This window comes from Schistocerca nitens, chromosome 8 (genome assembly GCF_023898315.1).
Source record: "Schistocerca nitens isolate TAMUIC-IGC-003100 chromosome 8, iqSchNite1.1, whole genome shotgun sequence".
NCBI lineage: Eukaryota > Metazoa > Arthropoda > Insecta > Orthoptera > Acrididae > Schistocerca > Schistocerca nitens.
Genome location: NC_064621.1, coordinates 619,728,058 through 619,753,264, shown reverse-complemented (window position 1 = coordinate 619,753,264; position 25,207 = coordinate 619,728,058). Strand labels below are relative to the sequence as shown.

The 25,207-nt window shown below is 44.4% G+C and overlaps 2 protein-coding genes across 2 annotated transcripts in view; both read left to right on the top strand.

Moving 5' to 3' along the window:
• The window catches only part of LOC126199134 (cytochrome P450 6a2-like), a 259,881-nt gene that overhangs the window by 35,746 nt on the left and 198,928 nt on the right, over positions 1 to 25,207 (top strand). The gene's annotated exons all lie outside the window — the stretch shown is intronic.
• LOC126199697 (cytochrome P450 6k1-like) overlaps positions 1 to 25,207 on the top strand; it is a 71,395-nt gene that overhangs the window by 1,936 nt on the left and 44,252 nt on the right. Inside the window, exons 2-3 of the mRNA XM_049936623.1 lie at positions 7,407 to 7,583; positions 7,686 to 7,755. Coding sequence (XP_049792580.1) covers positions 7,407 to 7,583; positions 7,686 to 7,755 — 247 coding nt within the window. The remainder of the gene's footprint in view (positions 1 to 7,406; positions 7,584 to 7,685; positions 7,756 to 25,207) is intronic.

Below are 25,207 nucleotides of genomic sequence, written 5' to 3'. Positions count from 1 at the left end.
CAGCGAGAACACCACGTCGTGTGGGCAGATAATTTACAAAGCACAGTCAGTTTGAAACTACTGGTCGATAGTTCAAGAATGATATGAATAAAACTTTGGAATTCACTGCGTAACACCGTTCCCTTATCAGACAGATAGCACTCACCTTCTGATCTTCTGTTCCTAGGTTCGTTTAGAAATAACATTCTCCTACCAGCCAAGTTATTCCTTTATTTATATTTTACACGACGCGTTTTGCAAAATGCTTTCTATTTTCAAGTGTATTTTTCTCTGTATACCACGTGTGCGGTTCTGGATTGTTCTGTTTACTTTAAGTTTTCTTACGGTCCAGAATCTAACGCGTATTAAATATCGCACACAATATTCCGCGCACAGTGTACATTGAGAACAGCAACCGACATGAACAAATAGTTACGAAAAATCTTTCTTAACTTTTGTTTAAATAAGTTTGGTTGTCTTCATGTACACCGTGCACAGAAAATCGTGTGTGATGTTTAACATCCTTGTGAGACTCTGCAAAAACGAACCATAAGAAAACTTAAAGTCAACAGTGCAATGCAGAACTACAAACATGAAAGATTTTACGAAAAAGTGGCATAGTACACGAAGAAAAACAAACCTGAAAATGGGAATCACTTTCTGAAACATGTTGTGCAAAATATAAACAAAGGAACATCGTGACTGGTAGCAGGACAGTTACTTGTAAAAGACCCCATTATTTTCACTGTGGCAGGCTTCCACAAACCATTTCTAATGGATTAATACAGAGTATGTCCTTGAACTGGGAAGACATCGGAAATCCTCTCGGGGCAGCTTTTAAATCACCTAGTTAACACTTTAATTTAAAAGAAAACTGACAGTTGAAAAGCTATAGTACAACGGGACAGGGCCACGGGACAAAGAATTTAAAAAATGAAAATACAAATATAAAAATGGAAATCCGATGTAAAAACAAAACTGAGAGTATCCATATCCACATGTTGAGCAAACTGAACGACCTTAACACAAGGCCGCTCGCAAGTTGATGGAAGGCAACGCCTTCGTACCAAAATGACAGCAACTGCCACATTCCTACTATCTGCGATGTGTACTTGTCAGTCCGAATTCACCAGGTGAAAGGCTCCCTGTGCTATTTATAAACTCAGGCGGTGCAGTTTATTGTGCATCCACAGTCAACAAGTGGGTCTCCCCAGCCAACATGACACGCGGGGACAAAGGAACCGTTGTCACGACAACGGGTGGCACAGTGTATTTGACTCTCAGGTTCAAAAATGGTTCAAATGGTTCTGAGCACTATGGGACTTAACATCTGTGGTCATCAGTCCCCTAGAACTTAGAACTACTTAAACCTAACTAACCTAAGGACATCACACGCATCCATGCCCGAGGCACGATTCGAACCTGCGACCGTAGCGGTTACGCGGATTCCAGACTGAAGCGCCTAGAACCACACGGCCACACCGGCCGGCTCTCTCAGGTTCGAACATATGTTTAGGCACCAGATCCTCGAATCGTTGGGGGAACTGTATGCCACTGCCACCGCATGTTTTGAATTTAAATTACAATGCAACGATGAGGAAACAAATATTTCGCCATCTTGAGCACTTCCTACGTTAAGCAATTGGTACATCTCGAAATTACTTCACCCTCTCCATTCAATATGTCCTCCAGTACGCAATCCATCGGTGGAACTTGTTGCTTGAGAAAAGTTAATCAACTGTATAAACGCATCAATTAAATTTTGCGACTTCTTAATTAATCAACTGTTTGGTTTGGGATTATCATCAGTAACTTTGAAATTTTGTAGACTGTGGTGCGTATTATGAAAACAATTTTATTTGCATCTCTTACTTTATGATAGGAGCTGGCCTGCACAGCCATTGTGGTCCTGCTCTGCTTGTTTTATGCCTTCAAAACGTCTCCGTGATACTAGTTGTATTAGAAGTTGTTGCAAGTTCACATGATGCGCAGCACTCCATTCCTCCCACTTTGTCACAGTATTACCCCGACACATGCCTGATTTCCTTATGTATATAACACTGACAAATGTGTAAGACGACAAACGCTTTGTTCGAGAGGGGTGAATTCAGGGAGCAGAAAGAGAACGCGCTAATAGGCACTTAGTCGTATTGGATGGTGGTATGGTGGAATGGATCAGATGACATAATGCACAGCGCAGCTAGATTTTCCTGGTGCCTCCCGACGCACCAAGTAGGAATATCGTGATATTGGCAAATGGAGCTTAACAGATATGCAGGTATACTTGGCTAAACCCTTCCCTTACCTTAATAATTAGCAGAGCAAATTTTTTCCTTACAGGAATTTTTTCCTTACAGGAAATACCTTAGCACGTATCCCACGTGATCTTCCACTTGGTCTGATTACTAATCACACGTTCTTGCAGCTTCATCATCCCTATACGACAAAAGGAACTTTGTACAGGAGACCAACAATATATTTTCGCTCAATCTGGGCCATATAATGCAGCATAGCCGAATTTGCAGAGCTCTGTTTATTAAACAGCAATCTTTCTAGCTTTGACAGCTTAGCCGTGGCAATCTCTGAACGTGTATTTCATCAAATGGGTAACAATATGGACACATGAAGAGAATGGATGAGGGAAGAATTCCAAAGAGGATGTTTGATCTGCAACTGGAGGGGAAGAGGCCCAGAGGAAGACCAAGAGATAGATGGGTGAAGGGAGTGAAGGAATGTGTGACGAGAAGAGGAGAGAACTGGACGAAGATGGAAGAGGGGGAATGGTGGAAAGACAGAACACGATGGAGAGGCTTGTGTTCCCGACAGACCCAGCCAGTGGCTGGAAACTGTCCAAGATGATGATGATGGTAACAATATTTCTAGATGGAACCCCTGTTGTTCTAGAGCTGAGATGTAGTCAAGATTGTGTGCTAAATTCTGGACACGAAACCAAGAAATTAGTTACATTATCTCTCAGTTAAAACCAGTACAGTTTCACCGGAAGCCATGACGATCCGTTTGTGGTATTTGAAAGTTTTTGTATAAGATAATTGTGCTTTGAGGAACCAACATTTACTTTTTGACTTCTGGTATATGCAAGTGTTAACGTATGTTCACCATATCTATTGAAGGGCAGGTTTTGTTTGACGATAACTGTCAGGATCTCGTGAGATGGACTAATGATTTTGCTGAGTACTACTTTGTACACAACCGTAAGAGGAGATGGACTACAGAGCGGGTCAGCAGCTGTCAGCGCATGGAAGCTGGACAGAAGCAGAAATTATTAGCATACCTAGTGACAATTATTGAACTGTATGAACTAAAATTGTCAAAACTTCTGAACGGTTTGCTTTAGGAGTTCAAACGGCAAGGCTGACAGAAGAGCATGCTGGGAATTAGTGTGCGTATGGATGGTCAAGTTAACCGACGAAGCCCAATTTCATTTGGAGGGGTTCGTCAACAAGCAAAATTGGCGTATTTGGGGGACTGAGAAGTCTCTTCACCCTCAACGGTGAGTGTGTGGCGTGCAGTGCCTACTCACGGAGTAATCGGTGGGATATTCCTTGATGGCACGGTGACTACCGATCGGTACATGAAGGTTCTGGAAGATGATTTCATACCCATTATCCAAAGTGGCTCAGGTTTCGACAAGATGTGGTTAATGCAAGACGGAGCTTGACCTCGTAGAAGCTGAAGGGTGCTCGATGCCGCGCAAGAGCAATTTGGGTACCAGATTCTGGGGTACCCGGAGGTCACTGGCCGGATCTGAACGCATGGGACTCCTTTTTGTGAGGCTATATTGAAGACAAGGTGTACAGCAATAACCCCAAAACCACTGTTGAGCTGAAAACAGCCCTTCAGGAGGCCATCGACAACACCGATGTTCAGAAACTTCAGCGGGTGATGCAGAATTTTGCTATCCGTCTGCGTCACAGAATCCCCAATGATGGCAGAACATATCGTAATCTAAACCTTAATATCCGTAGTTACATTTACCTGTTGAACAAAGTGTTTGGACGACATAGTTAGTAACTTGCTCCAAGCATTGCGAAAAGACAAGAAGAAACAGCAATTAAGTCCAGCTACTATAGGAAGAAAACTACATAGCGTCATGCAGTGTAAGGGTCGCGATACTAATGCACGAGTGAACTGCCGAAGGCTGACTGACACGGTTGAAGACTGCAACTGAGACTGTACCGTGAAGCTACCGTCGGCCATACTACGAGGGTCACTCCAAAAGAAATGCGCACTATTTTTGTAAAAATAGTTTTCATTCTGCATGTGTGGAAGTTTTACAGTGTGTAGATACATCCTTCCCTCTTGTTTTCAAAGTTAGTTCAACCTGTTCCCGTGAGTGACGCCGTCACAGCATGTCTTCAAGGTGGCTGCTACACTTGACGTTCGTCAGAAGCAATGTGCTGTCATACAATTCCTGTGCTGTGAAAATAAGACAGTGGAAAACATCCACAAGAGGTTGGAAAACGTGTATGGAGATGCTTCTGTCGATCGCAGTACAGTTAGTCGTTGCGCAAGCAGGTTACGTGATGAAAGCGGGCACGGCAATATTGAGAATTGTCCTCTCAGCGGCAAGCTTCGTACCGCACACACTCCAGACAATGTCCAGAGAGTTAACGAATTGGTGACTGCTGACAGATGCATCACAGTGAACGAATTGTCACGCTACGTTTGGATAGGGGAAGGAAGCGTTTCCAGAATACTGAAAGTGTTGGCGTTAAAAAAGGTTTGTGTCAGGTGGGTTCCCAGGATGTTGACAGTGGCTCACAAAAAAACAAGAAAGACGGTATGCAGTGAACTTTCGGAACAGTACGAGCATGGTGGAGATGAATTTCTTGGAAGAATTGTGACAGGTGATGAAACATGACTCCATCATTTTTTTACCAGAAACGAAGAGGCTATCAGTGGAGTGGCATCATGCAAATTCACCCAAGGAAAAAAAAAACTTCAAAACCACACCTTCTGTTGCAGAAGTTAGGGCTACGGTGTTTTTCGATTCTGAAGGACTCTTGCTTGTGGACATCATGCCAAGTGGAGCCACCATAAATTCTGATGCATATGTTATGACACTGAATAAACTTCAAGCTCGACTGAGTCGTGTTAGACCACATCGGCAAAAGCAGGATGTTTTGCTGTTGCACGACAATGCACGGCTACATGTCGGTCAAAAAACCATGGAAGCGACCACAAAACTCGGACAGACAACACGGAAACACGAACCTTACAGTCCTGACCTGGCTCCATGTGACTATCATCTCTTTGGGAAACTGAAAGACTTTCTTCGTGGAACAAGGTTTGAAGATGATGAGCTGGCCGGTGTGGCAGAGCGGTTCTAGGCGCTTCAGTCTGGAACCGAGCGACCGCTACGGTCGCAGGTTCGAATTCTGCCTCAGGCATGGATGTGAGTGATGTCCTTAGGTTAGTTTAAGTAGTTCTAAGTTCTAATGGACTGATGACCTCAGATGTTAACTCCCACAGTGCCCAGAGCCATTTGAACCATTTTGAAGATGATGACTCCCTTGTGCACGCTGCCAAACAGTGGCTCCAACAGGTTGGTCCAGAATTTTACTGTGCGGGTACACAGGCGCTGGTTCCAAGATGGCGTAAGGCAGTTGAGAGGAATGGAAATTATGTGGAGGAATGAAAATATTGTTCCTAAAGGATGTATTTACACACTTTAAAGCCTTCAAACATGTAGAATAAAAGATGGATTAAAAAAAAATAGTGTGCATTTCTTTGGAGTGACCCTCGTATTTTGCGGCGGCATAGGGCACTCGTAATCGGAGCTTCTGAAGCTGTGACTCAGCAGGTGTGCGTCACTGGCTCCTCCGGGTCCCCGTGCGGCCTGTATCGGCATCTGTCGGAAACTTGTGTTTCCGTTGCCAACTATGCAACGCTGGTGAGGAAGCTATCCATCTACGATGTCACAAATGTAAAAAGAAACTCTGACATACGAGGTGCATTCAAGTTCTAAGGCCTCCGATTTTTTTTCTCCGGACTGGAAAGAGATATAAACATGCGCATTGTTTTAAAATGAGTCCGCGTTCATGGTCAATATGTCCCAGAGATGGCAGCACCGTACGGCAGATGGAATTTTACCGCCAGCGGCAAGAATGAGAACTGTTTTAAATACTTAAAATGGCGACGTTTTCCTTACTTGAACAGCGTGCAATCATTCGTTTTCTGAATTTGCGTGGTGTGAAACCAATTGAAATTCATCGACAGTTGAAGGAGACATGTGGTGATGGAGTTATGGATGTGTCGAAAGTGCGTTCGTGGGTGCGACAGTTTAATGAAGGCAGAACATCATGTGACAACAAACTGAAACAACCTCGTGCTCGCACAAGCCGGTCTGACGACATGATCGAGAAAGTGGAGAGAATTGTTTTGGGGGATCGCCGAATGACTGTTGAACAGACCGCCTCCAGAGTTGGCATTTCTGTGGGTTCTGTGCACACAATCCTGCATGACGACCTGAAAATGCGAAAAGTGTCATCCAGGTGGGTGCCACGAATGCTGACGGACGACCACATGGCTGCCCGTGTGGCATGTTGCCAAGCAATGTTGACGCGCAACGACAGCATGAATGGGACTTTCGTTTCGTCGGTTGTGACAATGGATGAGACGTGGATGCCATTTTTCAATCCAGAAACAAAGCGCCAGTCAGCTCAATGGAAGCACACAGATTCACCGCCACCAAAAAAAATTTCGGGTAACCGTCAGTGCTGAAAAAATGATGGTGTACATGTTCTGGGACAGCGAGGGCGTAATCCTTACCCATTGCGTTCCAAAGGGCACTACGGTAACAGGTTCATCTTACGAAAATGTTTTGAAGAACAAGTTCCTTCCTGCACTGCAACAAAAACGTCCGGGAAGGGCTGCGCGTGTGCTGTTTCACCAAGACAACGCACCCGCACATCGAGCTAACGTTACGCAACAGTTTCTTCGTGATAACAACTTTGAAGTGATTCCTCATGCTCCCTACTCACCTGACCTGGCTCCTAGTGACTTTTGGCTTTTTCCAACAATGAAAGACACTCTCCGTGGCCGCACATTCACCAGCCGTGCTGCTATTGCCTCAGCGATTTTCCAGTGGTCAAAACAGACTCCTAAAGAAGCCTTCGCCGTTGCCATGGAATCGTGGCGTCAGCGTTTGAAAAATGTGTACATCTGCAGGGCGATAACGTCGAGAAGTAACGCCAGTTTCATCGATTTCGGGTGAGTAGTTAATTAGAAAAATCGGAGGCCTTAGAACTTGAATGCACCTCGTATACCCACACTCCACAGATACGCTTACACGCAGATTGCATAAGTCGCGAGGGGGAGAAAACTCATACCCATTAGGGGGCTCAACAACCTGTAGCGCTCTCGCAGCCCACTGTAGTCGCACGCAACTCTTTGTTCGCTTCCAGGTGTCGGATGCGCGTACGACACCGATGGCGCTGAACCTGTTCCACGTGGGCAGCCGCACGTGGCGGCCGCTGCGCACCAAGCTGTCGCCCACATTCACGTCGGGCCGCATCAAGGCCATGTTCCCGCTGCTGGCCGAGTGCGCCGCCCAGCTGCAGGCCAGCACCGACGCCGCCCTGGCCGACGCCCACGGCGCCGGCGCCGGCGCCGTCCTCGAGATGCGCGACGCGCTCGCCAAGTTCTCCACTGACGTCATCGGCACCTGCGCCTTCGGCCTGCAGTGCAACGCGCTCCAGGACCCTGACTCGACGTTTCGGGAAATCGGCAGAAAAATGTTCAAGCCTAGAAAGAGTAAGTGGAACCGTATCTTTGTCGACATCACCAAGTCTACAGGCCAGGCACACATTAAAATTCCTCTACCCCAGTACCGTAGCTCACCGGCAGACAAAACGCCAGAGACCATTGGTAAAGTAGAATATTGTGCGATATTCCGTTTTTCTGCTGTTGAATGGAAACTACACTGAATCAGAATGAAATTTTCACTCTGCAGCGGAGTGTGCGCTGATATGAAACTTCCTGGCCGATTAGAACTGTGTGCCGGACCGAGACTCGAACTCGGGACTTTTGTCTTTCGCGGGCAAGTGCTCTACCAACTGAGCTACTAAAGCACGACTCACGCCCCGTCCTCACAGCTTCACTTCTGCCAGTACCTCGGCGCAGGGTAAATGTGTCATTCTGGAAACTTCCCCCAGGCTGTGGCTAAGCCATGTCTCCGCAATATCCTTTCTTTCAGGAGTGCTAGTTCTGCAGGTTCGCAGGAGAGCTTCTGTAAAGTATGGAAGGTAGGAGACGAGGTACTCGCAGAAATGAAGCTGTGAGGACGGGGCGTGAGTCGTGCTTGGGTAGTTCAGTTGGTAGAGCACTTGCCCGCGAAAGGCAAAGATCCCGAGTTCGAGTCTCGGTCCGGCTCATAGTTTTAATCTGACAGGAAGTTCTACATCTACATCTACATCCATACTCCGCAAGCCACCTGACGGTGTGTGGCGGAGGGTACCCTGAGTACCTCTATCGGTTCTCCCTTCCATTCCAGTCTCGTATTGTTCGTGGAAAGAAGGATTGTCGGTATGCTTCTGTGTGGGCTCTAATCTCTCAGATTTTATCCTCATGGTCTCTTCGCGAGATATACGTAGGAGGGAGCAATATACTGCTGGACTCTTCGGTGAAGGTATGTTCTCGAAACTTTTACAAAAGCCCGTACCGAGCTACTGAGCGTCTCTCCTGTAGAGTCTTCCACTGATCAGCTCCGTAACGCTTTCGCGATTACTAAATGATCCTGCAACGAAGCGCGCTGCTCTTCGTTGGATCTTCTCTATCTCTTCTATCAACCCTATCTGGTACGGATCCCACACTGCTGAGCAGTATTCAAGCAGTGGCGGAACAAGTGTACTGTAACCTACTCCCTTTGTTTTCGGATTGCATTTCATTAGGATTCTTCCAATGAATCTCAGTTTGGCATCTGCTTTACCGACGATCAACTTTATATGATCATTCCATTTTAAATCACTCCTAATGCGTACTCCCAGATAATTTATGGAATTAACTGCTTCCAGTTGCTGACCTGCTATATTGTAGCTAAATGATAAGGGATATATCTTTCTATGTATTCGCAGCACATTACACTTGTCTACATTGAGATTCAATTGCCATTCCCTGCACCATGCGTCAATTCGCTGCAGATCCTCCTGCATTTCAGTACAATTTTCCATAGTTACAACCTCTCGATACACCACAGCATCATCTGCAAAAAGCCTCAGTGAACTTCCGATGTCACCCACAAGGTCATTTATGTATATTGTGAACAGCAACGGTCCCATGATACTCCCCTGTGGCACACCTGAAATCACTCTTACTTCGGAAGACTTCTGTCCATTGAGAATGACATGCTGCGTTCTGTTATCTAGGAACTCCTCAATCCAATCACACAATTGGTCTGATAGTCCATATGCTCTTACTTTGTTCATTAAACGTCTGTGGGAACTGTATCGAACGCCTTGCGGAAGTCAAGAAAGACGGCATCTACCTGGGAACCCATGTCTATAGCCCTCTGAGTCTCGTGGACGAATAGCGCGAGCTGGGTTTCACACGACCGTCTTTTTCAGCACTGAGTCAATCCATGCTAAGTTGGAGGAAGTCTGTGACACCAATAGAAGAACGTGTGACACAGCTGACGTTTCCAGTATGATGTACGAGGTCCGAGTGTCTACGGACGAAGTGGCACACCATCTCTTTGTCAAGGAACGGTAATCGCGGGATAGTCATGATTATGATGCTAACTTTCTGAGGGCGCATAAAAGCAACATCTTCACCGTCGGTAACAAAATGTAATGAGACATTAGTAGAGGAATCTCATAAAATGACTAAAAGGAGAACTCCGAATAGAAACGTAAAGAGAGTCCAGAAAGCCAAGATAATGCAAACTTGCAAAAAAAGTAACGAAGATCTCAATGTCAGTTCTAAACTAAGATAAGAAAGAGTAAAGGCAGTGGAAGATATCAAAATAAGATAGCAGACACCAAAAGCTGGCTGATAACTGGAAAAAAGAGGTGTGAAACAGCCACTCTGCAACACATTAAAATCTCCAGTCTAAAAGTTTAGGTCAGAGTTCAGATAGCTCACGAAATTTAGTAATCGCACAAGAAGCGAAGGCTGTATTGCTCAAAGATGGGTGTATCACAGTCAAAGCGATATCGGAAAAAATTATAATCAGTCACCGGTAATATTTCAACAGTTCAAATATTAAAGAGGTCACGACTCACTAGGTGCTGCACCTGCTCACATTCAAAATTTAACGTATTTACTTGGCATACAGTGACTTAATAGGAGAGAACTGTAGTATATTCAAAGTAAACCAACCGTTTCTCATTTTGCTCATTAATACTATGGTGCAAGAAACGATGGGAGAGGACACTGGCTGGCGATTTTGTGGGCATAAATTCTTAGTAGCATTAAAATACATATTTCAATCAATTTCAGCGAATCCCAGTGAATATACAAGACGATACAAGTAAATTCCAAACTTAATGTCTAACACAATAGAACACACGATAAACTAATCTGTCTGTTTGATTTCCCTCAATATTTCAATAAAGAATGTATGAAGTATTACACCTAAAATAATATCACAACAGTGAAAGAAAAACGAGAGAAGTCACAATAATCAATCTTATCCTAGAATATGAAAGCCTAAAACATAACAAACTGACAACATGTCTAGGAATAAATAAGCAATTGAGGTGCAGACAGTCATAAGGGCCTAAAGCATATCGTCATCGATGCTGAGATTGTAGCAAGTATGCATTCTTATAACGACCGCTGATCTTATGGTAAATCAGCTTTATCTGTATCTGTATCCCTACACTATACATATCGACATCCACTAGATCATATACACTCCTGGAAATGGAAAAAAGAACACATTGACACCGGTGTGTCAGACCCACCATACTTGCTCCGGACACTGCGAGAGGGCTGTACAAGCAATGATCACACGCACGGCACAGCGGACACACCAGGAACCGCGGTGTTGGCCGTCGAATGGCGCTAGCTGCGCAACATTTGTGCACCGCCGCCGTCAGTGTCAGCCAGTTTGCCGTGGCATACGGAGCTCCATCACAGTCTTTAACACTGGTAGCATGCCGCGACAGCGTGGACGTGAACCGTATGTGCAGTTGACGGACTTTGAGCGAGGGCGTATAGTGGGCATGTGGGAGGCCGGGTGGACGTACCGCCGAATTGCTCAACACGTGGGGCGTCAGGTCTCCACAGTACATCGATGTTGTCGCCAGTGGTCGGCGGAAGGTGCACGTGCCCGTCGACCTGGGACCGGACCGCAGCGACGCACGGATGCACGCCAAGACCGTAGGATCCTACGCAGTGCCGTAGGGGACCGCACCGCCACTTCCCAGCAAATTAGGGACACTGTTGCTCCTGGGGTATCGGCGAGGACCATTCGCAACCGTCTCCATGAAGCTGGGCTACGGTCCCGCACACCGTTAGGCCGTCTTCCGCTCACGCCCCAACATCGTTCAGCCCGCCTCCAGTGGTGTCGCGACAGGCGTGAATGGATGGACGAATGGAGACGTGTCGTCTTCAGCGATGAGAGTCGCTTCTGCCTTGGTGCCAATGATGGTCGTATGCGTGTTTGGCGCCGTGCAGGTGAGCGCCACAATCAGGACTGCATACGACCGAGGCACACAGGGCCAACACCCGGCATCATGGTATGGGGAGCGATCTCCTACACTGGCCGTACACCACTGGTGATCGTCGAGGGGACACTGAATAGTGCGCGGTACATCCAAACCGTCATCGAACCCATCGTTCTACCATTCCTAGACCGGCAAGGGAACTTGCAGTTCCAACAGGACAATGCACGTCCGCATGTATCCCGTGCCACCCAACGTGCTCTAGAAGGTGTAAGTCAACTACCCTGGCCAGCAAGATCTCCGGATCTGTCCCCCATTGGGCATGTTTGGGGCTGGATGAAGCGTCGTCTCACGCGGTCTGCACGTCCAGCACGAACGCTGGTCCAACTGAGGCGCCAGGTGGAAATGGCATGGCAAGCCGTTCCACAGGACTACATCCAGCATCTCTACGATCGTCTCCATGGGAGAATAGCAGCCTGCATTGCTGCGAAAGGTGGATATACACTGTACTAGTGCCGACATTGTGCATGCTCTGTTGCCTGTGTCTATGTGCCTGTGGTTCTGTCAGTGTGATCATGTGATGTATCTGACCCCAGGAATGTGTCAATAAAGTTTCTCCTTCCTGGGACAATGAATTCACGGTGTTCTTATTTCAATTTCCAGGAGTGTAGTTAGAAGGAATACTTCACAATCGTAGGTGTACCGAAAATTTTATATGAACCTCAAGCCTCCTAATGTGTGTATTGAAAATGATAATACCGATGGTCATGAAGTGTTGGAACAGGGTGTGTAGAACATTAAGATCTGCTCTTTATTAGTAATTACTAGCGAAGAATGTTCTGATTCTAATTTCACATTAATTATAAACTTTTCAATAGTCGAAAGACACTGTTGTTACTAGCCTATACATATAGAGACTTCGCAAATTAATTTTAACACTAAATATGATCACAAATGTTTATTAATATTTCCTAACAAAGCGGGTATATTGTTGTCAAACGGGGTATAGGACGCTGAGACTTCGTTAAAATAAAAAAAATAAATAAAAAAAAAAAACAGTTTAGACCTACGTGGGTGGCTGGTAGTTTCGCTATAAATTTGACTATTTACTTCTTGTACAGACACCAAAAAGCAGTAATAAGAGTCTAGGGACAGCAGTTGAGAAGCGAGCGGACAGGTTTGTAGCCTGTCCCCGATATAATTCAATCTGTACATTGATCAGGCACTAAAGGAAACAACAGTCAAATTTGGAGTAGGAATTTAAGCTCTGGGAAAAAAATAAAACTTCGAGATTTGCTAATGACATTGTCATTCCGTCAGAGATCGCGAAGCACTTGTAAGAGCAGTTGAATACAATGAACATTGTCTTGAAAGGAGGACACAGGATGAAGAAAAATATTTCGAAGAAGAGAATTTCGCTAACATCGAATACAGATTTAAGTGTTGAAAAGTTCTTTTCTGGATGTATTTGTCGGGAGTGTAGGAATATATGGAAGTGGAACATGAACGATAAACAGATTAGACCAAAAACAATAGAAGCTTTCGAAATGTGTTGCTACAGAGGAATGTTAAAGATTAAATGGGTACATCACGTAAATTATGAGAAGATACTGAATAGAATTGGGGAGGCAAGATGCTTGTGGCACAACTTTACGTTAGGAAGGGTTTGGTTAGTAGAACACATTCTGGGACATCAAGGGATCACCAGTTTAGTGTTCAACTGAAGTGTGGGAGGTAAAGATCGTAGAGGGGGATCAAGACATGAAGACAGTAAGAATATTCACGAGGATGCAGGATGCAATAGTTATCCAGAGGTGAAGAGGCTCGTGGAGGACCGAGTATCATGGAGAGCTACATCAAACCAGTCTTCAGGCTGAAGAACAGTACAGTATCCTATTGTCTGTCTTTCTGTACAGTTTTCATGCCCTACAGCACTCTCTAGTACGATGAAAGTTATTATATGATGCCTTGTAGATGTCCTACCGTCCCGTGCCTTCTTCTTGTTAGTGTTTTCCATATATGCCTTCTCTCGCCGATTCTCTGGAGAACTTCATCATTCCTTGCCTTGTCAACCCACCTAACATTCAAAATTCTTTTGTAGCACCACATCTCAAATGCTTAGATTCTCTTCTTTCCTGTTTTCTCATAGTTCTGGTTTCACTGATACACCATGCTGTGCTCCACACTTACATTATCAGAGATTTCCTCATCAAATGAAGGCCTATGTTTTAATGTCCTCCTTGCTCCATCCGTCATTCGTTATCTTGGTGCTTAGGTGGCAGAATTCCTTAACTTCATCTACTTCATGACCAACAATCGTCATTTTCAGTTTTTCGTTGTTCTCATTTCTGATACTTCCCATTACTGTCATGTTTCTTCGATTTACTCTCAGTCCGTATTTTGTACTCATTACATTGTTCAGCCATTCAGGAAGTCATATAATTCTTGCTACCTTTCACGGAAGATGGCAATGTCATTAGCGAATTATATCAATGATATCCTTTCATCTAGAATTTTAATTCCATTCCTTAGCCTTTGTTTTACTTTCATTATTTCTTCTTCGGTGTATGGATTGAACAGTAGGGGCGAAAGACTACATTCCTGTATTATACCCTTTTTAATCCGTGCACTTCGTTATTGATCTTCCACTCTTATTATTCTCTCTTGGCTCTTGTACAAGTTGTATTTACTACTCTCTCTCTATAGCTTACCGACATTTTCCTCAGAATTTCAAACATCTTGCACCATCTGACATTGTCGAACGCTTTTTCAAGGTCGATAATCCTTGAATGTGTCTTGGTTTTCTTTTTTTAGTATTACTTCCTTTTTGAACTGAAACTTCTGAATTGTATCTATGGGGCCTTTGCCTGTTCTAAAGCTATACTAATCCTCATCCAACACAATTTCAATTTTCTTTTCCATTCTTCTGTACTTTATTGCTACCAGCACTAGGCAAACCATAAGCATTTTCCTTTTCAGACTTCCTAGCTTCCCTACCACATTTGGACTTCCGACATTCCATGCGCCTTCTGTTAGAACGTTAATCTTTAGTTAGATATTCAATCTTTTTCTCATAATCATCTCCCCCTTCGTGTCCTCTCCTAGAGATGCAAATAGGGGACTATTCAGGTATCTATTGCCAATGGAGAGATCATCATAACACTTCCTCAGTTACATGCCACATGTCCTGTAGATGTTCCTTAATGCAATGGCTTCTATTGCCTTCTGCGTCTTCATGCTGTTAATCATTGCTGATTCTTCTGCCTTTAGGGGTAGTTTTCAACCCAGAGGACAAAAGAGTGCCCTGCTCCTCCGCCTCCTCTAAGTGTGCTGGCTGAACGATAGTGACCTTTTATGTGTAACTGTATCACCTCTTTTGATGCTAGTCAATTGTCAGGATGAGCATTATTGCAAAGGGCATTTGATTCTAAGGCATTATGTCAGGGTGAAAAACACTAAATAAATTACTTTTTCTCTCGTAACAACATGTGGGTAGGGTGGTTTCTTCCTTGGCTCGGGTATGAGGTAGAATGAAACAACATTTTTACATAAGATAACTTTTATTGAAAGATTTGTACAATGGTGTCCTACTGGATTGATCTGGCTGGGAGAGCGACAGCTGTGTCGTCTGTGAAGCCTTGTCCTACGGCAGCGGCGGCGTCTGATTACACCTGGCAGTGTGTATCTAGTGTCGCCATTTCGCCCAGTTGACTGGAGATCCGCATCATGCGGTGGCCCGTTTCATTATTGAGAACGAAGTCGTGAATCGGATGGTGATACCTTGGATGTGGCGTCCCAGTGTTTTTCTCTCTATGCGGCCACATGTGGCCGTGTTGTGCGTCGGCCAGTGGAGCGGCGCGGAGGGGGAAGGCCAGTGTCCCGGACTCGAACAACGGACTCCAGCTTGCCAGTCTTCAGCTGTCAGATCTTCATCACCAGCTCACAGGCGACTGCTGATGTGAGGCTGTCTCCTTCCCATCCTCACGAGTCACCCAGGTAGGTTAAAACCAGTCTTCAAATACCTTCTAACTTCTGTCTTCTGGCGATGAGGCTGCTGCTTGCTATTCCATTACAGCGGCGGACTTGGTGCTTCTGTGTGCGATGTAGTCTCTTCCTGCATGACGGTCTTCAGCACCGAAACTGAACTGAAAACTACTGTCAGGCCCACTGCATCTCACATATTTATTTACTTCAGTTCACTGGAGGTGAACGACTTCACAGTCATTGCCTCTTCTGTCACGTTGGAAAGCTTCTCAAAGAATTTTCTTAACGTTAGTCATTGGCTCTTGGAATGTAGGAGAGGGCCTTTGGTCGCATGTGACAATTGAGAAACACGTGAGACGGTCGGGCGATGCCCTGACGGCTGAATCGACAGCTTCCGCTTATGTGGGGAGGGCGATGGCTTTTCCTCAATGTGCTGACTTCACGGTCATTGCCTCTGCTGCTCTTCCCGCTATTTGCCAGTGTGTAACTCTTCTAAACTAAACTACGTTTTTCATTTAATTTCTAATTTCTACTTCACTTCACATTGATTTCACTAATTTATTTACGTACCTTAAGTACCACTCAGCATATGATAGAAGTCTTCAGCCGCCATTGCTGATGATTATTATTCAAAACCTAAGTAGTGGTGGGGCTCGAATGCAGGAGTGAGGATATTTTGATTGCTATTAAAATATGCTACCCCTAGACCATGAGTGCAACCTCCCATACTGGCTTATTTCTAACAAATTACATATGGAATGGATGTGGCATTGAATGAAGATAAAACATGTTGTTGAATGAACTGACATGGTGATATAGTGACTAGCGTATTGCTGACAGTAGGTCTCACCATTGTGGAGTGAGAAGGAGCACAGGCTACTGACAAGGAGTGTGAGCTCTATGAGATACAACCACTGTTCTACACAAATGATGGTGTATCATGCAAGACAACAAACTTTGCAAAAATTCATATAACGTTCTTGGAGATAGAACTTATATTCACTGGGATGAAAACAGATTTATTATCCATCTTTACTGCATTAATTTTTTTTAAAAAAATGACAGTTTTTGGTTCAAGATGAACAATCCTCACCCCTTATTGCAGCAGCTAAAAGACTAATCCATGAAACAATCCCCAAAATTTACATGGTACATCGTATAATATTTATTATACTATATAACATGTAAATTTAGCTGATAATTGGCCAGCTTACTGTTGTAAATGATACAATCAGATCTGAAGATGACTGACGTTGAACTGAAAGCAGTCATTTCTTTAAAAAAGAATTATGTCATGAACAGGGACAATAAAACTGTTTCAAAAGCTTAAGGTCCATTTTGTGTATTATGAGAACAATTATTAAGAAAAGAACATGATCGTTTGTTATCTATTATGGATCCATAGAACTATATAGTAACAAAATACTGAAAAGTACTGGTGCTGTGTCCAAGGAATACAACTGGAAGTATGTTAAAAACTGAGTACGTTGTGTGAAGCAGGCCGAATTAAGCTATCAACATATTCCACTGCAAATGTTGCTTGAAGATAGCAGGACTTTTAAAATGATAGGAATGGATATTTTAGAGCCTTTTCCACAAACACCATCAGTGAACCATTATATTCGTGTCATAATACACTCCTGGAAATTGAAATAAGAACACCGTGAATTCATTGTCCCAGGAAGGGGAAACTTTATTGACACATTCCTGGAGTCAGATACATCACATGATCACACTGACAGAACCACAGGCACATAGACACAGGCAACAGAGCATGTACAATGTCGGCACTAGTACAGTGTATATCCACCTTTCGCAGCAATGCAGGCTGCTATTCTCCCATGGAGACGATTGTAGAGATGCTGGATGTAGTCCTGTGGAACGGCTTGCCATGCCATTTCCACCTGGCGCCTCAGTTGGACCAGCGTTCGTGCTGGACGTGCAGACCGCGTGAGACGACGCTTCATCCTGTCCCAAACATGCTCAATGGGGGACAGATCCGGAGATCTTGCTGGCCAGGGTAGTTGACTTACACCTTCTAGAGCACGTTGGGTGGCACGGGATACATGCGGACGTGCATTGTCCTGTTGGAACAGCAAGTTCCCTTGCCGGTCTAGGAATGGTAGAACGATGGGTTCGATGACGGTTTGGATGTACCGTGCACTATTCAGTGTCCCCTCGACGATCACCAGTGGTGTACGGCCAGTGTAGGAGATCGCTCCCCACACCATGATGCCGGGTGTTGGCCCTGTGTGCCTCGGTCGTATGCAGTCCTGATTGTGGCGCTCACCTGCACGGCGCCAAACACGCATACGACCATCATTGGCACCAAGGCAGAAGCGACTCTCATCGCTGAAGACGACACGTCTCCATTCGTCCCTCCATTCATGCCTGTCGCGACACCACTGGAGGCGGGCTGCACGATGTTGGGGCGTGAGCGGAAGACGGCCTAACGGTGTGCGGGACCGTAGCCCAGCTTCATGGAGACGGTTGCGAATGGTCCTCGCCGATACCCCAGGAGCAACAGTGTCCCTAATTTGCTGGGAAGTGGCGGTGCGGTCCCCTACGGCACTCCGTAGGATCCTACGGTCTTGGCGTGCATCCGTGCGTCGCTGCGGTCCGGTCCCAGGTCGACGGGCACGTGCACCTTCCGCCGACCACTGGCGACAACATCGATGTACTGTGGAGCCCTCACGCCCCACGTGTTGAGCAATTCGGCGGTACGTCCACCCGGCCTCCCGCATGCCCACTATACGCCCTCGCTCAAAGTCCGTCAACTGCACATACGGTTCACGTCCACGCTGTCGCGGCATGCTACCAGTGTTAAAGACTGCGATGGAGCTCCGTATGCCACGGCAAACTGGCTGACACTGACGGCGGCGGTGCACAAATGCTGCGCAGCTAGCGCCATTCGACGGCCAACACCGCGGTTCCTGGTGTGTCCGCTGTGCCGTGCGTGTGATCATTGCTTGTACAGCCCTCTCGCAGTGTCCGGAGCAATTATGGTGGGTCTGACACACCGGTGTCAATGTGTTCTTTTTTCCATTTCCAGGAGTGTAGATTGTTTATTATGATATGTGAGGTTGATAGCAATCCGGAATCACCAAGCAAATATGGCAGCAGAGTCCATGGTGAATAATTGCTTACTAAAGATAGTGTTCAATATAAATTTGTCAAGGAGCAGAGCAGCACTATTATGAGGGAACTGATGACACAGTTGCGTCATGTATTGCATATCTGCAAGTTGATGAGCAGTCCATGACACTGACAGACAAACGGAAGAATGCAGTATGCACATTAAACAATAGGAAGAACACCAAGCCACTATGTGAATAGCCATGACAATGATTCGGATCTTGTAAATCTAAGATTCCATGGAATACAGGTTTACCACAATAAGACATGGTATATGGTGGGAAAAAGCTCAAACATAAGGTAGTAAGCAATCGGGATCCAGTGCGAAATTATCCTAGGACATTATGATAAAAGTGGAAGCACATACAGAAAGCCAGTATGAAGATGCTCGAAGGACAGGAGAGAATGGGACAGCACAGTGCTAGACTACTGGAGTACCACATAAGTCAGCAGATACTGTTAGCAATCTCTTTCACACAGAAGGAAAAAAATTAAGAAATTCGTCACCAATATCAAGCTCCATAACAGGTATCTGAGATGACCGTACTGATGAACGTTAAGCCATAGCTGTTGATGTTCACAACAGTTTTACATGTAGAACATATACAGACTTCTCTGGTGTGCCAGATTCATTACCATTCGTAGCAGTGTCGCTGCCAAAAAAGAAAGAGGAGGCAGGTCGCATCAGTGCAGAGTGCATACACCTCACTGCATGCATTAAGGGCGTAAGCAACTGTAAATTTTGGTTATGGATTTCGTTGTGACCTGTACAACAGTAATGAATATATGGGGATAGAGTGGTGTACTGATGATGAAGGAGTTTCTTTACTTTGCTTGAGATTTTGGGATGTAGATTATAACCTGTGGGTAAAGTTATTGTTGTAACATGTTAATGATTATCGTAGGGAACATCGTGTGTATAATTAACTTTAATCGATTTGTCACTTTAGTCAGAATTTTACGATATTTTTGTGTTTTCCAGGGAGTATCAGCTGAGAGAAATTAAGATTGTTCACATTTTTGCATGGAGAATGTGATGATTGGCAACAGAAGACTGACGAGTGCAGATTGATTTACATTCTCTTCTAGACTTTCAAGATTGGGACTTGAGATGCCTTTAGTTATCTGTAAAAGAGAGTGTACATTGTTCAAATGTATTTACGGGATCAAATTAATATTCCTGGTGACTGTTTTATAATTGTTTTGCGCTGTTTATGATTAATGTAAAGATGTTTCTTGTGAATTTAGTGCTGCTTTGTCTCGTTTTTAAAAGGTCTTAAGTGAGACCACAGGGACGAAATTATTCCCAAACTGCGATGTTACATAACCGTTTTCTCCTGAGTAGTTGCTCTCATAACAGCTCTCCATATGAGCAAACAGTTTTGCCCTTAACTGTTATTCCTCATAACGTAGGTAACTGAGTTATACATGAATCTGTTTACAAAGGGCAGCTCAGTGTAGTTATGGGGTCGAGCCACTCACGTCTGCTTTCATGCCCAGCAGTTAACTCTCTGCAAATAACCATCTGAAGCTGTGATACTGCAGTCAAATAGTCCATGCACCGGCTAGAATTGCGAATTAATCAAATACATAGAAATATAAGATAATAGCAAAATGAATAATTTAATAAAAAAGGTTCTATTTTAACATCTGTGAGTGATGTAGATAATACAAACTATTCGAATACTTTTTATTCATGAAAGTATATCTCAACTAAACAGAAAGTAGTCCCATGATATCCAGGTAAAATACAGACAGATAATAAACTTACACAATGCAGTAGAGTTACGTTGATAGTGTTACAAGAATGCTAGCAGAATCACGTGGGTAAATAATCGAGGACGCATGAAAACTAAGTCAATTTCGTGATCACAATACACAAAATATTCACCAGCTCAAAATATTTCAGTGTTTAACATAATAATTTACAAATTAACACAATCGAGACATGAGTAGCAACTCACACTCTGTGTGTTCTCAATTATTGCAGTACTTATGGGGCTGTTCACCACCCAGAGTCAATAATCGATCGCGATGAAAGACCTCATGGTACCTCAGGCAGGTCTGTCTTCTAAACGAAAAGTGTCCAGAATCACTCCCCTGAGTGCATCATTCGAAAAATACCTGACTCCACTTGACTTCAGCAGTTCTCTCACTGCCTACTTTTCCTTCGCCTGAAGGCCTTCATCACCAAAAAAATACATCGCTCTTTAGTTCTCCAGACACGTTTTGACTCAACTTGACCACTTCTAGAACTAAACTAATATATTACCACAATATTTAAATAGACAAATGTTATGAATATTCAGACACACTCAGAGTATTCACAACAATAAGAAATAAAGAACTGTTTACGAATAAATAAGTTAGTATTCTTGCACAAGTGGACTCATGTTAGATGATAATGAATGGTCACTAAACATTGTTTAGATACTTATTTTAGCTGCCTGACAGCTTCTTTTGGCACTCTAATTATGTCAGCTAACACAAGCAATTCACCACTTTTAATAACCGCCGTTTTTTATAGCATTTGTAATCAACAATTAAATAAAATTACCAGGAAAATAGTAAAATATTCCTTAACTAACCACACAAGCATGGCATGATACGAGGTATTCATGCTGCATTAATTTGTTGTGTTATTTGGTAGAATATTGCGTGTGACAGACGTTTGCATTATGAATAGATAAACAAGAAACGTAATAAATCAAGAAATAAAATAGATACAGATACGTAGTTTGCTGGGATGAATGCGACAGTGAAATGCTATGGTCTGAGATATCGTTTCTTGTAACCACATGAATCGCCTAAAAGTTGTTAATTCAGATATTCATAGCGAAAACATTTAGTCACTTTAAAATAGTAGCTTCTGAAGTTTTAAAAATATTGAAAATACTGTTGCGTCAGTGGATGCATCTCGTTTATCTGAGATCACTGATGTAGCCACAATTGCTTTATTATTGGACTAAGATCAAATAAGCGATCCAAAGTGTCTCATCTTAAATAAAATCACCGCACTCTTCCGTACTGTCAGATGGCGGAAAACAAGAGTGTCTCCACCTCGACCGACGTGTCCTTTCTTCCCTTCCATCTCTCCTGTTCCCAAGAGCACCTCTCCCCTACCAACACACCGAGGTCATAACACTTGAGCCAGTGGGTGCTCCAGCAGCTCCCCACCAAGTTACACACTTCGTACAGCACTTCGACTTACGCACAAATCTACCATTATACCTACAGCAATGATTTTATAACTAAAATACGTATCGTGACCGACAGTTCATGTCATGTCTGCCAACAGCACTTATTATAATTTTTTATTTGATATCTCATTAATGCCGAGATATTTGTGCTTCTAGCACACCTTCATCAGCAGTTAGCACAATTAATACATCGATTCACTAATAACGATCCGGTTCGACAGCCGTAGACGTATAAACATAACATGATAGAATATTTAACAAGATTTCAGTTGTTAGACTATGGCTATAGTTCAATGCCAGTAGTGGATACATAGCTTCTTGTGTGACATAAAATCATTTATCTCTCAGTAAGTGTAGACATTTGTGGTGGAATGAAGTGTTGGATTATAATTATATTTATGACTGCAGCTGGTAATTTTTGATGCAATGTACTGCGCCCTGTTAACTGACTCGGTGCTCCTACATTTGATGGATCAGTCATTTTGGCCTCATTTCAGGCTTTAAATGATTCAAAGTTCAATTAATTAGGCTTTATTGCTTCTTGAACACGTTGCAAAATGGCTGTCAAGTCTGTATTTAGTGTTAATATAATATTGTTGGAAGTGAACGGCTGTTTTTACTACAAGTCCTCCACACGAAGGCATCCATAAGTCACCAATCCGACAAGAATGATTTTCACACTCTACATAGTCACACTGACCCGCAGGTATCCACGAGTTACTCTCAAATGTTCCTTGATGTTCAACGGAACACGCCACGCTGAGTCTCAAGTACGGCAAGAAAGATCATACGCAAATTAGCTTCCAAACCAATTCACTCAGAATAACCTAACTAGGACCAAATCGTTCACAACTGACGTCGCTTGGTTAGCTGGTTCATTTGGGACAGGGGGCGAGACAGCGAGGTCATTGGTTATATTGAATTAGGGAAGGATGGGGAAGGAAGTCGGCCGTCCCCTTTCAAAGGAATCATCCTGTCATTTGCCTGAAGCGATGTAGGGAAATTACGGAAGACCTACGAGGGCAGTTCAATAAGTAATGCAACACATTTTTTTCTGAAACAGGGGTTGTTTTATTCAGCATTGAAATACACCAGGTTATTCCCCAATCTTTTAGCTACACAACACTATTTTTCAACGTAATCTTCATTCAATGCTACGGCCTTACGCCATCTTGAAATGAGGGCCTGTATGCCTGCACGGTACCATTCCACTGGTCGATGTCGGAGCCAACCTCGTACTGCATCAATAACTTCTTCATCATCCGCGTAGTGCGTCCCACGGATTGCGTCCTTCATTGGGCCAAACATACGGAAATCCGACGGTGCGAGATCGGGGCTGTAGGGTGCATGAGGAAGAACAGTCCACTGAAGTTTTGTGTGCTCCTCTCGGGTGCGAAGACTTGTGTGAGGTCTTGCGTTGTCATGAAGAAGGAGAAGTTCGTTCTGATTTTTGCGCCTACGAACACGCTGAAGTCGTTTCTTCAATTTCTGAAGAGTAGCACAATACACTTCAGAGTTGATCGTTTGACCATGGGGAAGGACATCGAACAGAAAACCCCTTCAGCGTCCCAGAAGACTGTAACCATGACTTTACCGGCTGAGGGTATGGCTTTAAACTTTTTCTTGGTAGGGGAGTGGGTGTGGCGCCACTCCATTGATTGCCGTTTTGTTTCAGGTTCGAAGTGATGAACGCATGTTTCATAGCCTGTAAACAATCTTTGACAAGAAATTGTCACCCTCAGCCACATGACGAGCAAGCAATTCCGCACAGATGGTTCTCCTTTGCTCTTTATGGTGTTCGGTTAGACAACGAGGGACCCAGCGGGAACAAAGCTTTGAATATCCCACTGGTGAACAATTGTGACAGCATTACCAACAGAGATGTCAAGTTGAGCACTGAGTTGTTTGATGGTGATCCGTCGATCATCTCGAACGAGTGTATTCGCACGCTCCGCCATTGCAGGAGTCACAGCTGTGCACGGCCGGCCCGCACGCGGGAGATCAGACAGTCTTGCTTGACCTTGCGGCGATGATGACACACGCTTTGCCCAACGACTCACCGCGCTTTTGTCCACTGCCAGATCACCGTAGACATTCTGCAAGCGCCTATGAATATCTGAGATGCCCTGGTTTTCCGCCAAAAGAAACTGCCAGTTCTTTGCAACGCACATCCGTTACAGACGCCATTTTAACAGCTCCGTACTGGGCTGCCACCTGTCGGAAGTCAATGAAACTATACGAGACGAAGCGGGAATGTTTGAAAATATTCCACAAGAAATTTCCGGTTTTTTCAACCAAAATTGGCCGAGAGAAAAAATGTGTTGCATTACTTATTGAACTGCCCTCGTACAAGTTCTCCACACGAAGGCATCCATAAGTCACCAATCCGACAAGAATGATTTTCACATTCTACATAGTCACACTGACCCGCAGGTATCCACGAGTTACTCTCAAATGTTCCTTGGGTCAACGGAACACGCCACGCTGAGTCTGAAGTACGGCAAGAAAGATCATACGCAAATTAGCTTCCAAACCAATTCACTCAGAATAACCTAACTAGGACCAAATCGTTCACAACTGACGTCGCTTGGTTGGCTGGTTCATTAGGGACAGGGGACGAGACAGCGAGGTCATTGGTTATATTGAATTAGGGAAGGATGGGGAAGGAAGTCGGCCGTCCCCTTTCAAAGGAATCATCCTGTCATTTGCCTGAAGCGATTTAGGGAAATTACGGAAGACCTAAATCAAGATGCCCGGACTGTGGTTCGACCCGTCGTCCTCCCAAATGCGAATCCTGTGCGCTTACCACTAAGCCACGACGTAGCTTGATGTTTACGAAACGATAACCGAAACAAATGCAAGATTTTCTTCATATTGATACAGTTTTGTAAAGAGATCGTACACTGCTACGTTACATACCACAGCCTCGGGACTCTCCCAAGTCTCGTTAAGTTGCAGTCTTTTATTGTAAGCGCGTCCTTGTCGCACTTACCGAACAGTAAGTGGGAGGGCTAGGCAGCAACAGACGAACACGGTGGTCATTGAGTCAGGAAGACAACAGGGAGACAGTGGTACTGACTACACGTTGGAAGGTGACAGAGGTGTTACACTTGGTTTTCTTCCTGGTGCCTGGAGAATTCTTGTGGGTGGAGTGCACACACCGTGTCTGTGTCTTGGTACTGTGTGTGCTGTACATAAGATTTCCCAAGTGAAACATGCCTGTTTAATTGACACTTCTCTGTTTTGTCGAAGTTTGCACTGATCTGACGGCATGTCCCGTCT